The sequence below is a fragment of the Protopterus annectens genome, chromosome 9.part0 (assembly GCF_019279795.1).
Source record: "Protopterus annectens isolate FY-2018-M chromosome 9.part0, PAN1.0, whole genome shotgun sequence".
Taxonomy (NCBI): domain Eukaryota; kingdom Metazoa; phylum Chordata; order Ceratodontiformes; family Protopteridae; genus Protopterus; species Protopterus annectens.
In genome coordinates this window covers 878,794,068-878,809,891 of record NC_056743.1, presented here as the reverse complement: position 1 = coordinate 878,809,891, position 15,824 = coordinate 878,794,068, and the positions used below count along the sequence as shown (strand labels likewise).

The window sequence follows — 15,824 nt, the reverse complement described above, 5'->3', positions numbered from 1 at the left end:
TGGAGGGTAAGAAAATGACTGTATGTACATTGAACCAAGTGGCTGCAACACAAATATTGTCAATGGAAACTCTTTTAACCAACAGACATCTTTGCTGAATTATCACTTAAAACACAGACAATCATACATTTATATAAATGAAAACAAACCATGTTGACATATTTTCAGTTGCATACATTATACATCACATATAATCTTCTATACAATCATTGCCAATTAAACATTATATAGCTCATTCAATTCCTACTTTCCCTTAAACCTCACTCCTCCTCAAAACATTATTCTGCGTGTACACTAAAAAACACACCAAGGATATAACCAAATCTATAAAATGACAAAACCTCTTAGAACCAAAAAAGAAACCAAGACAGTCCAAATGCCTTTTAGTGCTTTCTTTCTTTTAATCACAGAAGGAAGAATGCCTTGACTGATTAGCCATCACTGGAAGTGGAGAAACCAAGTGGTTAGTTTGACAGATTTAATGTCCAGGTGAGGCATCCTATACAGGTGAGAGAGGCTATTAGGACTGATATCTAGCACCCAAGGAAGGTCTATCAGATAAGGCCCGAGGAAGGGAAACCATACCTGTCAAGACCAGAATGGGGGCAATGAGGATAACTGTGACCTTCCTCTTCACAGCTCTGTGTAAGAATTCTGGGATAAGGGGAGTCGGGGAAAGGCATACAGGAGCCCAGGGGAACAAATGTGGATTAGAGCATCCCTCTGTGACTCCTCCTTGGGTGATCAGGGCAAAGCGCCTACTGCATTTTGTGCTGAATGTGGAAGTAAATAGAGCACAGCACAGTTGACCCCAGAGACAAAAACTCTGCTCTGTCACCATTGGACTGAGGGACCACTTGTGAGGTAGAAGGCTAAATCTGTTTGACCTGCCCACTGGAACACTGGATTTTCCCAGGATGTGCACTACCAGAAAGGTGTTTGAAGATATCGCTCATTGCCACTCTCTCATCGCCTCTCTACACAACGGGTAGGAGGGTGCTCACCTAACTGCTGATGTACCATATTACCAACACGTCAGTCTGAATGGATATCACTCCTAGAGGGAGGGAGTACTAGAAGGTCTGCAACTATAGGAGAACTTGTCTCATCTCCAGAAAGTTGATATGAAGACTTGCACTGGATGGGGATCATGTGCACAGTTCTTCCCGTGTAGTGCCCCTCCCCAAGCTGGGAAGTGTCCATGGTCACTGTGGCCTTTGGGAGGAGGATTAAAAAAGGGTGACCTTGGCAGGCCTTCTTAGACTCCAGTCACCAATGTATGTGCAATCTGCAGATGTATGTTAGACCTATTGGGAAATTCATTGACTGATGTCTGATGGACCACTGTACTTGAAAGTGTCTGATAAAAAACTTTCATGCGTTATTTGGCTAAGAGTGGCGAAAGTAATAGAAGCAGCTATCGATCTTAGGGGGCAAAGAATAAGTCTCACTTGTGGCTTCTGGCAGGACAGAAATGTTATTGCTTGTCTGTGAAGGGTAGCTAACCTGTTCTGTGGAAGCCTCACAATCTTGCAACCCATGTTCAGGTGAGCAGTTATAAACCCTATTGTCTACAGGTAGAAATATGGACTTGTCTGAGTTCACTGTAATACACAGTTGAGTGCAAAGGCAGAACATGAAGAAGATTCCTGGTAGGGGCAGAGCTGAGCCAGTCGTGCATATATGGGAACACCAGGAGCCCCTGCAGTCTGTGATGATCTGGAACCACTGCCAAACACATGGTGAGGGGATTGTGCTGGGCCAAAGGGCAGGGCCCTGAATTATAAATGATTGGCTACCAGCCAGAAGCTGAAAAGCCTTCTGGAACATCTGTCTGTCATTCCATCATTACATGGTAGCATGCATCCTGAAGGTCTACCGAGCACATCCAGTCATCCCTTCTCAACAGAAAAATAGACTGAACCATGACCATTTGTAACTTTGTCTGTATGACATATTGGTTGACATGAGGTCCAAAACTGCCCTGAGGTTCCCATTCTTTTTTGGCATTGGTTGACATGAGGTCCAAAACTGCCCTGAGGTTCCCATTCTTTTTTGGCATCAAAAAGAATCTAAGTCATAGATCTGTGTTTGCCTGGTGCGACCTCCTGGATAACTCACTTTTCCAGCAGTTCTTTTATTTCTAGAGCTGCTGCTTTTCATTGGGAGGTTTCTTGATGGTGGGAGATGACAATAAAAAGGGAATGAATAGTCTTTGGTTATGATCTTCTGCACACATGTGGCTTGGGTGATGCCCAGGTCACGGTGTGCAGAGAGAGAGATAAGCACCCCCTCAATTGCTTCCAGGGTGCGGTAGTCAGGCAACCATTCAGGTGCACTGGTAAGGTCTCTTGAAGAATGGTCCCAAGAAACCATTATTCTGAGGACCACCTCTGCCATGGTGGTGCAATCCACCATTAGAGTTTCTTCTCTGCTTTGAGGGATGTGGCCCATCTCCAGAGGTGTCAGAATAAAACCCTTGAAACTTTTGGAACCATAGTTTTTTTTTCTACCTTCTGGTTCCTGCAGAAGGAATTCTGAGAGGTAGAGAACCGTATCCCTATGCCAGTCTTCCCATTTTGCTTGCTTCTGGAAAGTGTTTCCTTGAATTTATGCTCAAAAAAGTGTAGCTATCATAAGGGGCACTGACAAAGGATGTCTTGAAGTGCTCTGCAAAGTCATACAACTGCATCCAGGCATGCCTACTTATGGTTATGCCAGTGCCTGTGGCTCTTGAAGCTTTCTCGGTAGCGTTAGAGACCAGGCACATCAACACGCAAGAAAGGGACTGAAAGGTGGCCTGCTGCGAGTCCAAAGTCTTCTTGTTCTCTGTAAAAATGGACTCAAACAGGGATTTGGAGAGCACCTTTGCCAAATCCCTCTGGAATCAAATTGTGTGTGTCAGGTAGTTCAGCACCCTCAGTGCGAATGTTGCTGAAGCATATACCCACTTCCCAAATCCGTACAATGCACTAGACAGGCGGGTGAACAGAACAGCTTTCTTTAGCAAGCTAGTTTTTGGTGGCTGCTGCCCCCACCATGGAATCTGTGGTAGGACCCTTGCTTGAGGGGAATAAGTTTAGCCACATCCAGCTCCTACCGTGCCTGCTTTGAGATGAGGTCAACCATCTCATCAGCAGGGGGGAACCACCCAAGACATAGCTGGGCTGGATGCAAATGCCTGAAGAAACACAGACTACTCCTGGGAGGGGGATTTGGAAGACCACCAGACTTCATATCAAAAGTTCAAAAATCTCCCAAAATGAAGCATCTTAGGGGGAGGTGATATGGGTGACCCCTCCCCTAAAGTTTGTGTCTTTGGTTAATGACTTCTGTTGGGAGTCAATATGCCTCCTCTTGCATGTGTGCTCCTGTGGACAATCTATTGTGGGATTCTTTGGCAAAGATTAAGAAGTTGAAGTAATCCTGCAGACAGACTGTCTTGCGGCTCAATGGGGCTGGCTGTCCTGATTGGACAAAATGAGAAGGATCAGGATCCAATGTAATTTAATGAAGATGGATGGAGTCAGATGTGGAAGGACAGGCCACTCATCAGACAGACAGCACTCTCCTGATGGCCTTGAACACTAACAATGAGGGGGAACATGAAACCCTCCCATACAGAGCTGAGGCCACCTGTCCAGTCAGGCTCTGGACTCTGACCTAACTCTGTTCTGAGGCTGATGCCTGCACCGGGCTACCTAGTGTGGGGGCACCGAGGGGCAATGATGGCTTTGAAAACTTCAGAGCTGATAATGCCCCCCCCCCCCATCCAGCTCAAACAGTTCAGCCATGACAGCCTTCTGGATCCAAGCCACTTGGAACCGGCCAGATCAGACAGAGAAGGTGCCACAGCAGAAAGCCTACTAAGTTTTTAGATGCAATGTGGATAAGCCCTCGGTATTACCTGAATCCCGAGTCCCCAAACCCACCAGACTAATTGGGGTAGGCGCAACAACAGTGTGAGGTGAAGGACCAAGACTCACGAGTCTGGCAGCAGCTGGAGCTGGGAGAAGCCCCAACTGAATTTAGGTCCTGAGGAATTTCCTCATCATCATGTCCACATCTGCTTTGGGAAGACTTCTGGTAGATCAAACAGACCAAAAGGAGGATGCTGTGGACTCCGGCCTGGAGGATTTATGAAAGGTCTTCTCTTCTAAAAAGGGAGAATGAGCTCCAGAGAAAACTTAGGCTCTGGTAAAGGAGATGCCTTTGATCCATCAAGTACTGGCTCAGACAGTTGATTCAGATCAGAGGATTTGGGAATTTTTGAAGCAGAGACCAAACTGAATGATAAAGAAGAATGGTCTGCAGAATATTTTCTGGATTCCTTCAGTTACCATCTTGGTCTATCAGTATCTTTCTCTCCCTTGTGCCTGTCCAAATGTTTCTTGACAGATGGGAAAGCTCCAGATGCAGCAGGTTCAAGTTGGAATGAGTCACCTGCAGAGAGAGGGAGAAGAGTCTTCAAGATCAGTTTGAACATTCTCTCGGTAACTGTCTTCAGACAGAAAGCAGTGTAGATTTTGTGCTCTTCATCTAGATGGGCAGCACTCAGACAATACACATATTTGGTGTGCAATTCAAGATTTCCGCATCTTGTGGCCACAGGCCATACACTTCTTAAACCCTGCTGGTTTGCCAGCCATCATGAAAAAACATAAGGAAACTCCCAAACAACACAACACTAGAAAGGGAAAAGACCAACACATCATGATGTAAAACTACTTATCTAAAACTAACAAAGCACAACTACTTAAAACTCTTACACCTAAGATAACACTATGCTAATGGGAACAGGGGAAAAATGGTGCCAAGGGCACAGGAGAGAATAGTCAAACACAGAGGTAGTGAAATATCTACCTATTAATAAGGTATGGGGAAGAATTAGCTAAATCTTAATCACACTACTAGCAAAATACTTAAAGGTATTTCCAAAGATCAAGTCCTTAGATAGGTAAGCCTGCTCAATGGCAACTATGTTGAACAAGTGGCAAATAAGATCTGAGGAAATTTTAGGGGCAGGAGGAAATTATGGGTAAGAGGAGGAGCTTGAGCTTTGGATCCAAAGTCTAAAGTAGCCAAAGTCGGATTAGAGGTTGAATCTGAAGACCCAGCCACTTCACTGAGGAATGGCCGGAAGAAATAGCATCAGATCTGCAGGTTTCCTTCCTGCAGGCCCCCACAACTTGTGTAAAAGTACTGCTCTCGTAAGCATCTTACAGGTTACAAGCAACATCGTCAAGACAAAGGAAACAATTGTATAAAGTCTCGTGAAAACTCAGCTAGAGAGAGAGATGCATCTCATCTGATCTCAATGTTTCTCTCTCCTCACTAGCCTGAGTTCTCTCTTCTGTTCTTCCCAGATCACTGTTTGGTATGACACCCCCATTACTAACAGCCTATCTCCTCCCATGCTGTACTCTGCCTGTCTAGCATATTAAACAATACCTGCAGACTTCATTAGTTGTCCACTTCTGGACTGCCAGAAAAATTACCTACCTTGTTCATGCAGCTCCTTGAGCACAACCAGTCTTTGTACAACTTGGGGAAGAGTTGCTGCCATGGAATCCCACTTCTGTACCACTTCATAAAGCTGCGAGACCTAGAGTCACAGCAAAACAAACACAGTTTCTCAATCTTGCTAGCTAAATCACTTAAGATATTCTCTGGCATAGCTCCTACAGTATACAAACAAATTCACTCATGTATTCTATTTTTTATTTATTTTATTTTACATTTGTTAACCGGGAAAGTCCGACTGGACACAGGTCCCTTTTCAGCGGAGGTCCAGGGAGAAACGCTCCACAAGATACATTACATAAGTAAAATTAAACAAGAAAAATTACACACACAATAAAGTAAAAAAAAATTAAAAAATAATGAAGGCAACAATAAAAAATTCAGTGCAATAGAAGCAAAACACGCACATACATAATTTTAGGATGAAGACATGCATTGGTAATGGTTACTGACCACAGATAGTGTTTGATGACTATATGATAAATAGGTCCTTGACCTATACAATAAATACCTACTGTGGTGGCATACCTTCAGGTATGATCTGAATAGCAGTTTTACCAGGGGGCTGAATAACTTAACAGCACTCTCATTTTAATCATTGATTACGTCTTATCCTGGGGAGCAACAGCATAGCCAGTTGTTAGAATAGTAGGTTTTCAGGAGCTTTTAAAATTGTAAATTGTACAGTAGAGGTATTGTACAGTAGAGTTATTAGAAGTTATGTGGCTAGGTAGGGTATTCCAGACTCTTGCAACAGTGCAACCAAAGAGACTTACCAGCATCATTCTTATATTTGCTGACTTTTATGAGGGTCTGGTTAGTAGATCTTAAGGGTCTAGCAGTAGTATAGGGTTGAATTAGGTCCTGGAGTACAGGAGTTTTGTCAGAAGACAGTATAACTTGTGTGCTACTGACTGACTAACATAGAGGTTGAGGGAGCTCAAGCCAGTTAAGCTGCTTTAGGGCTAGACAGTGATGTGATCTGTAATTCTGTAAAAGGCTTCAGTAGCAAACTTGGCGATCTTGTTGTAGCAAGATTCCATTTTGTTTAAATCAGCCTGGCGGAGGTTAGTCAGGACTGGGGAGGCATAGAGGAGGATGGACAAGAGATAAGTCCTTGCTATTGCGACTTTGGCATGTCTAGTGATAAATGTTTGTTCCTGTAGAGGAGGCCAAGCTTTTTGTTTACTTTCTTGATGGTTTGAGCTATGTGTGTATGTCAAATCTCAGGTTGTCGTCAATTTCTACACCTAGCAGTTACGATGAAACATTCTAACAAATGTTGGATAACCTCCAGAACAGTGTCTAAAGGCAAGAAAAATGGGTTTACTGATGGAAAACTATAAGCAAAACTTAAAGTACTTTAACTCATGTCAAAGTCTATTCTATAATAAAAATTATATGGTGGCACAAGATGTCCATCTGACGACTTCTATTTGCTCTGCTTTATTACCACACTGACCCCTAGGCTGGTAACTGACATACATTTACTCTTCCCAGGTGGCTGTGCCAGTGGTTTGAATGGTTGGGGCTCCATGCAGATAGCATCTCACCATCAGTGCTTTGTCTATCCTAATCACGCAAGTCTGCAAATGCATTTTAATTAAGGTCTGTTTTACTCCAACTGTTCAGACAACACAGATAAATGATGCCGATGGAGAAGAATACTCACTTTTCCACAGAATACTTGTCAAGTTACCACTCACCAGAGAAGCTGCAAAAATGCATGCTTTGGCCTGGACATATAAGAGAATTTAAGTACCTTTTATCTGCACTTTTTTCAAATAATACAGCATTTTAATTGATTTATTTGTGTTGCATTGAATATTAACTGAACTGGAAGTTGACTGTTTTTTTCAGTTAGTGTTTGCTAGATTTTATTGCCTGTTCGAATCCTGCATAGGCAGTAACTGCAGTCGGGGGTAGTCTCACTCATTAACATCCTGTTAATGCCTTTTTAAGTGGTACATTTTGGAATATTTTCTGCTTAAAACCTGAGCTTTGGCCAGCTAATATCTAGCTGTATTCAACTGGATGTATAAGAGAATTTAAGTACCTTTTATCTGCACTTTTTTCAAATACAGCATTTTAATTTATTTATTTGTGTTGCATTGAATATTAACTGAACTGGAAGTTTTGACTCTGTTTTTTTCAGTTAGTTCCCCATCCACCCTCCCTGGTTTCGTCTTGGTGTTAATCTTGGTGGCTTTGAAACTGCCCGACCTTCTTGTAAATTTGTGTTTGGATATTCCTTCTGGGCCCATCTCATTTGCTCACTCAACTGAGGGCAGTGAGATCATATTCTGATTTCAGGCACTTCTACTGCGTACAAAGAGAGCATCTGGGAATGAAAAAAAAATAAGTTATGTACTCACCATAACGTTCCATCAGAGTAGGTGGCTTCATTTGTCTGCAACCTGTGGGTCTTGGATCAGATATCGGATCCGAGCCAGCAACTATTTATACAGCTATGGATCCGAGCTCCTAGCTCCTCCCCTCACCCATAATCCCCTACCAACCCCAACTGACCTCAGATCAAGTTTTCCCTCCTATATACCTGAAAAGGTATCCCAACAGGAAAAGGCAGGAATAATACCATTATCTAACTCTTCTGAAGGCCAGGGGGAAGGAGGGGGGGATGGTTGCAGACAAATGAAGCCACCTACTCAGATGGAACGTTATGGTGAGTACATAACTTCTTAATCTGGAGTAAGGACTTCATTTGTCAGCAACCTGTGGGACAGAGTCCCCAGCTACCTGAATCTTGGGCGGCCATCATGGAAGGATGTTCCGGAGCACTGCAGAGCCAAAGGATGCTCTCTCTCTGGAAGTGACGTCCAGTTTGTAGTGGTTAATAAAGGTATGAGATGAGGCCCAAGTGGCTGCCGAGCAAATATCATCCAAGGGGACTCTAGATCTGAATGCAGTAGAAGTAGATATGGAGCGAGTGGAGTGAGCACAGACCCTTTGAGGTGCGGGCCTCCCAGAAGCCTCATAAGCCAGAAGGATACATTGAGAAATCCAGTGTGATAGGGTGACCTTCGAAACGGCTTTACCTAAATTGAATTTGGCAAAGGAAATGAACAGCTGATCAGATTGTCTGTGACCAGCAGTCCTATGAATATAGAAACGTAGCTGCCTGTGCACATCTAATGAATGCAGCTTGTATTCTCCTTTATTTTGATAATTAGGGAAGAAAACAGGAAGATCGATGGACTGATTGATATTGGTTTCTGAGGCCACCTTAGGAAGAAAGGATGGATTGGTCCTGAGGTACACTCTATCCTAATGAAAAACCAAGTAAGGGGGTTTTACGGAAAGAGCTTGAAGTCCCGAAACTCTTTTCGCAGAAGTGATGGCTACCAGGAATGCTGTTTTCCATGACAGGTATTTAAGATCAGCCGAGGCAGCTGGTTCAAAGAGGGAAGCAGTCAAGGCCTGAAGAACTAGCGATAGGTCCCAAGGGGGTATGGCTTCTTTGATACGAGGCCTGAGCAGAAAGGTACCCTTGAGGAAGGTTTTACATAGTTTAGCTGACATCAAAGGACCTGTCTCGTGTCCTACATGGTAATGGGAGATGGCTGCCAATTGTACCTTGACTGTTGAACAGCTAGCCCCTTGCTGAAAAAGCCCGGTAAGGAAGTCCAAAATGGACATTAGCGGAGCAGTGAAGGGGTCCAAGTTATGATGTTCCGCCCAGACAGAGAAGTGTTTCCATTTACTGCGGTAAATCTTCCTGGTGGAAGGTTTATGCGCTGCCACCAAGATGGCTTTGACTAGTGAGGAGATACCGGGAGTCCTAATTAAGAGTGGAACTGGAGCAGCCAAGCTGTCAGCTTCAGGTTGTCCAGATTCGGGGTCGGTAAGCCTGATGGGTGGGAGATCAGATCTGGGCTGGGATCCAGAATCCAGGCAGGATTCACCAAGTGAGACCACAGGTAAGGGAACCAAGTTTGTCGAGGCCAGAATGGGGCAATGAGGATCATCTTGCTCCCCAACCGAGAGGCTTTCTGTAACATCTTTAGCATCAGGGGTAGAGGAGGACAGGCATAAAGTAGACCGGGCGGCCAAGCATGCACTAGAGCGTCTCTCGGGGCTTCCCCTGGTGGGGGAATCAGGGCGAAGAAGTTGTCGATTTGATTTGAGGGAGAGGCAAAAAGATCGCAGCAGGGTTGCCCCCATTTTGCAAAAATCTGCTTCGCTACTCGGGAGTTGAGAGACCACTCGTAAGGGGAAAAAATAGTGCGGCTGAGTTTGTCCGCCAGAATGTTGGACCATCCCAGAATGTGCGTTGCGATCAGAAAGCCGTTGGTGGAGATCGCCCATTCCCACACTCTCATGGACTCTCGGCAGAGAGGATAAGACCTGGTCCCCCCCTGTTTGTTGATATACCAGACAACTGACATGTTGTCCGTCTGTATCGCAATAGTTCCGACAGGAAGAAGGTTGTGGAGTGCTTGCAACGCCAACAGCACTGCCCTCATTTCCAGAAGATTGATATGCAGGGAGGTCTCTGAGTCGTTCCATGTGCCTTGGACTGTTCTGCCTGAGCAATGCCCCCCCCCCACCCGAGGCGAGAAGCGTCCGTGGTCACCGTGACGAGGGGAGGTGGAGCGCAGAAGGGGTGACCTGTATGGAGGTCTGGGGAATGAAGCCACCATAACAGGGCACTCCTGCAAGCCTTGCTGACAGAGATAGGGTGATTGAGAGGAAGAAGCTGGAAGGACCATTGTACTTGAAGGGTCCACTGTAGTACCCTCATGTTTAGGCGAGCGCATGGAAGGAGTGTAATTGCCGCTGCCATAAAGCCCAGTGCCCTCAGGACCAATTCCGCGGGTGGAGCTTCTGATTGGAGGATGGCCCGCACATGTAAACTGAGATTCTGTAGTCGTTCCGAAGTGAGGTAGGCTCATAGACTTCTCGTATCTAACCTGGCCCCTATGAAGTCTATCACTTGTGTCGGAGCAAGGGAGGATTTGTCCACACTGATCGTGATGCCTAACTGGGGGGCTAGGCGAAGAAAAAAATCTCTGGCTGAGCAGAGTAGATGCCTTGTTGGGGCGGTCAGGAGCCAGTCATCCAGGTACGGGAAGACCTGCATTCCCTGAAGTCTCAGGTGGGCCGCTATCACTGCTAAAACTTTGGTGAACACCCTGGGGGCTGTGGTGAGGCCAAAGGGAAGGACCCTGAACTGATAGTGGCTGGCTCCCAGCCGGAAGCGGAGAAACCTCCTGGATCGTCTGTCCATTAAGATGTGGTAGTACGCATCCTTGAGGTCTACTGAGCACATCCAGTCGTTCTCCCGCAACAGGGGGAGAATGGATTGAAGAGTGACCATTCGGAATTTCTCCTTGGTTACAGACAGGTTCAAGAGGGAGAGGTCTAGAATTGGTCTCAGGTCCCCCGTCTTTTTTGGCACCAGAAAGAACCTGGAGTAAAACCCTAATCCGAGCTGGTCTGGGCGGATGGGTTGGATGGCCCTTTTTTCTAGCAGCTGCTGGATTTTCGCGGCTGCAGCCTCCCTCTGATCGGGTGGTACATCGGGGAGGTTCTTGAGTCTGGGAACATGAAGCATAGGGATTTTGTAACCTCTGGATATAATATGAAGCACCCAGCGGTCTGACGTAATGGACTCCCATGCCGCCAGATGCTTCGAGAAGCGCCCCCCCCCCGACTGCCTCCAGAGTGGAGCAGTCAGGCAACCCATCAGAGCTGTTGCGTGGGCCGATCAGAGAAGGATTCTCTGAACCCAAAATTTCTTGGTGCCCCTCTGCCTCTAGGGTGGCGTCCTCCATGTCCTCCTCTGCCACGGAATGACTGGTTGTCCGGAGCAGGTTGGGAAAGTTGCAATTTCCGGAACCACATCTTCTTCTGTCCCTTTTGGTTCTGCGGAGCAGAGAAGCGGACTCCGATGGCAGACAACGTCTTCCCATCCTTCTCGCTCTGGACAAGTGTCTCGCGAATGGTCTTGCCAAACAAGGCAGAACCATCAAAGGGGGCATTTGCAAAGGACACTTTAAAGGGCACCGCAAAGTCACAATGCCGGAGCCAGGCCTGGCCCCCCCAGTTGCGTGAGACAACAGCCGCATAGAGGTATTAGAAACAGATCTCAGAGTGGCCATACGAGTGAAGTACAATTGCTTGTCCTCCGCCGACATGGACTCCGGGGTGGATGCAGCGTATTCTTTAATAAGATCGTGCTGCATCCTGATGACATGTGCCATGTAGTTCAGAGACCTTACTGAGAAGGTCGCTGAACTGAATACCCGCTTCCCAAGGCGATCCATCAAGTGAGACTCTTTGCTCGGAGGATGGACCGAGGGACTCTCCTGAGCTAGTTCCCTCTTAGTGGCTGCCGCCATCAACATGGTATCTACAGGGGGACCCTTACTCCAGTGGGGCCGGTCTGCGGGGGGCTCAAAATCCTATCCGGGTGCTTGGGAATAGGCTCCACAGTGTCTGGCTCCTTCCACGCCCTGGTGGTCACAAGGTCCACCAGGGGGTCGGCCGGAGGGGACACCCAAGAGGTAGACGGGCCTGCTTCGAATGCCTCCAGGAACACGGACTCGTCGGAGGAAGCCTTGGGGGCAGACCACCCCCCTGAGCCTAAGCATTTCCATGATGTCTCCAAAGGAGACATCCTCAGGGGGTGATCTTGGGGAGCCTTCCCCTTCATCCAAGTCTGTGTCCTCTGTTAAGGACTCGGGGGAGTCCACGTGCCTCCTCTTACACTTATGCTTGCGAAGCACTTCCTCGGGGGGGCTGTCCGAGGAGGTCTCGCCAGCAATGTCCTGTTCCAAAGGAACAACCTGGGACATTGAAGCAGGCTGTCCCTGTGGCCGGGTGATGGAAGCCTGACCCAGCAGAGAGGGAGTGCAGGGCGGAGCCGAGACAAGGGCCGGGGGTCTGGATGTTCTCGACAGAGCCCTCTCCACTACATCGAAGGCCGAGGGGGAGCTGCTCTCCCTGGGCTCCGAGAGCAGACTCCCACTCTGATCCGATGAAGGGATCGGAACCTGCACAGAGACCGTCGGATCCGAGGGACCAGTGTGCTCTGACCTGGACGGGGCCGAAGGCACACTGAATCCCTCGGATCCGAAGCTCGGGCCACGGCTCCGAGAGGTCAGATCAGACGATGGAACCGACAGACTCGAGGGTAGGGTCGGATCCGAAGCACCCAGTACTGTTGGCGCCGACCCACCCGCGGCTCCAAAGCTGCCCGGCTCCAAGCGCTCCGAACCCAGAAAGCGGGTCGGAGAAGGAGCTATCGGAGCAAAAAAGGGTGTTGAGCTCTCCCCCGAAGGGGGGAGGTAGGAGCACTCCCATCTGCAGCTGGGCCTGGATGAACCTTCTCATCATCCGGTCCAAGTCTGCATCAGACAGGCTGTAGGTGGATCTCGACGAGGCCACCGAGGCAGGCCTGGAGTGCCACCTCGATGACCTCGACAGAGATTGGGTCTCCTCCTCCTCCGGTCCTGGGGAGAAGCAAGATGATCGGAGCCGAGGAGGAGGAGGAGACCTGGAAGCCGTGGAGGGAGAAGCCCGCTTAGCTGGGGGGGGGGCCCGAAGCGGAGGCCTCGGCCCGCCGCTTGTGGTGCTTATCCCTCCGTTTTTCCCTCCTGGCCTCCCTATCCTCCGGCGCTTTAGTGGGAGTTTGAATCCCGGCCGGAGGAAGGGGGCAGGAGTGGCCACCACCACAGGCTGGGGAGGTGCCACGGGAATAGCGAAGGCCGAAGCCGACTCCAGGGGCAAAAGTCCCGCCAGGACCAGCTTTGACCTCCGCTCTTTCAGTGCCCTGGGGTTGAACCCTGCACAAATCGTGCATCCTGAGGACAGGTGTTCAACCCCAAGGCACCGAACACACAGAGTGTGGCCATCCGCCGGTAAAAGCTTATGGCCACACTCGGTGCACTTAAAAAAAGGCTTTGGGGCCTCCGACATTTCTCAAGAAAGAAAAAAAAAGCTACACAAGCACACCAGGCCCCAAAACACAAATAACACACACACACACTATGTCCAGCGAGGGGAGGAAATACACTAAAAAAGAATAAAATTAACCAAAGGGGATCCTAAACACACACACTACTTAAAAAAGAAAGATTTTCTGTTTTAACAAGTTTTTCTTAAAACTTATCTGACAGTCGCCAGGAGCTCTGCAATCCAGCTGCCTCTTCTAAGAGCGGCAAACTAGTTCTGGGGTCAATTGGGGTTGGCAGGGGATTATGGGTGAGGGGAGGAGCTAGGAGCTCGGATCCATAGCTGTATAAATAGTTGCCAGCTTGGATCCAATATCGGATCCAAGACCCACAGGTTGCTGACAAATGAAGTCCCTACTCCAGATACATTTTTTAAGCTTGTTTCCTGCCTTTCCTGTAAGTGGTCTAGACTGTTTGTAGGCTTCTGAGCTCCCAAGCCTTTCTGTGTTGGAGGGAAGCCTTCTAGCTTAATTTTGTTTCTTAGAACTAGCCAGTTTTCTAGTTTCAGCACTCAAATCTGTTTCTTTGAACTCAGCACTTCTTCAGAACTCATTGTAAGCACTAAATAAGCTGCAAATTAATAAATAAGCATCTATCCAGGCATGTCTAAGGGTCAGCTCCCGGTGATTTCTCCTGTCTACTTGATGAATCTGGGCATCTTGGAGCAATGCAGCAATTGCCTCATGTACACAGACAACCCACTCCTCCTACCATCCAACACTACAACCTGTGAGAGATGCACTTAATATAGCCAAACTGGAAGCAAAGCGCTCTTCAACCAAGACTGGACTAGACAGTCAAGAGGAGAAGGTAAACACTTGCAACACACCACACTCATCACATAGTCCCTCAAAACCTACACCACCAAAACACACACCTACATATGTGGAGGCTCTCAATAAAAACCTGCCCAAGCATCAGGGACCTGCAAAGCAGAAACGCAAGCAAACACCCCCCCCCAACACAACCCAAATGACACATAGCCCACAAACTCAGTGTGCCACTCAACCACAGCCCATAAGGCATAACGTACCCAACACTCCAGTCATAGGTGACTCTATAGTCAGGCACACTGATGTTCCACTCACCAGGCTAAACAAGAAGAAAGTTACTGTCAAGCTGCCAGCCAGGTGCCAGGATCCACCACATAACGCACACACTCAGGTCACTCCACAAGTACAAATATGACACTGTCATTGTCCATGTTGGTGTGAATTACCTGAGATGTACCTCCCTGGACTACATGAAGAGAGACATGGAGGAGCTCTCCGATCTGGTAGCCCAGGCAGGTATGACCCTAGCCCCGAGTAGCATCCTGCCATCACCCAGAATGATACCACAGTACAAGGACAATATGATTGACTTCAACAATTGGCTAAGCTTCTGGTGTCATTCTAAGGGGATCCAGTATTTGTCTGCCTGGGACAACATGATCGACAGACCACGATGCTTTGCCAGAGATGACCTGCACCTGTCGCCCTTGGGATTCCGGATACTGGCAAAGGCTCTTGCCACCCCTATAGTGCCTTTTTTAGGCAAGGTTCAAATGACAAATTCACCACCGTAACAGGTACAAGCAAGCAAAATCTGAGGGTAATGCTACTCAATGCCTGAAGTCTAAACCTCAAAATGCACTCACTTGAGGCACTCGTTAAAATGAAGAACATCGACATCTGTGCAGTGACAGAGACCTGATTCAAAGCTCCAGAGAGCACCACTGCATTACCAGGCTATAATTCATACCACACCTTTCGGCCACTAACCCGGAATGAAGCACCAAAGGTGGAGGCGTGTCCATATTCATTAAGGATATCCACACCTCCAGGCTAGTTGCACAGCATAATGCATCCGAGATTATCCAAGTGCAACTAACTCTGGGCAAGACTGCAATCCAAATTGTAGCTTGCTACAGACCCCCCACCATGCCCCAGGATTCCCACTCCTCATTTCTTGATACTCTTGAAAGTATTAGAGGTACAACCCAACATCCTAATAATGGGCGAATTCAACTACCCCACCATTAACTGGGAAAACTACTCATGTACCAACTCTTTTGCTCAACGTTTTCTGGAATTCATAAATTCCAAAGTCTTGGATCAACTTATTCACACCCCCACCAGGGGCAGCAATATCCCAGACCTGGTCATTACCAACATGGGCAACCGGTGTTTCACACCAGGTCAATTCCTTGTTGGTCAGATCTGACCACAAACTAATCACCCTAGACATCCATATCCCGCCCCCACCCCCAATTAGGGAAACCACCGTAAAAAACTTCTCCAAAGCCAACTTCACACTTCTTAAGACAGAAGTGGCAAACTTGAT

At 47.5% G+C, this 15,824-nt stretch overlaps 1 protein-coding gene across 1 annotated transcript in view; it reads right to left on the bottom strand.

The window, feature by feature from the left end:
* Positions 1 to 15,824, bottom strand: part of DCTN2 (dynactin subunit 2) — a 767,074-nt gene that overhangs the window by 156,470 nt on the left and 594,780 nt on the right. The window contains 1 exon segment of the mRNA XM_044083609.1: positions 5,503 to 5,605. Within this exon segment, the coding sequence (XP_043939544.1) occupies positions 5,503 to 5,605 (103 nt within the window).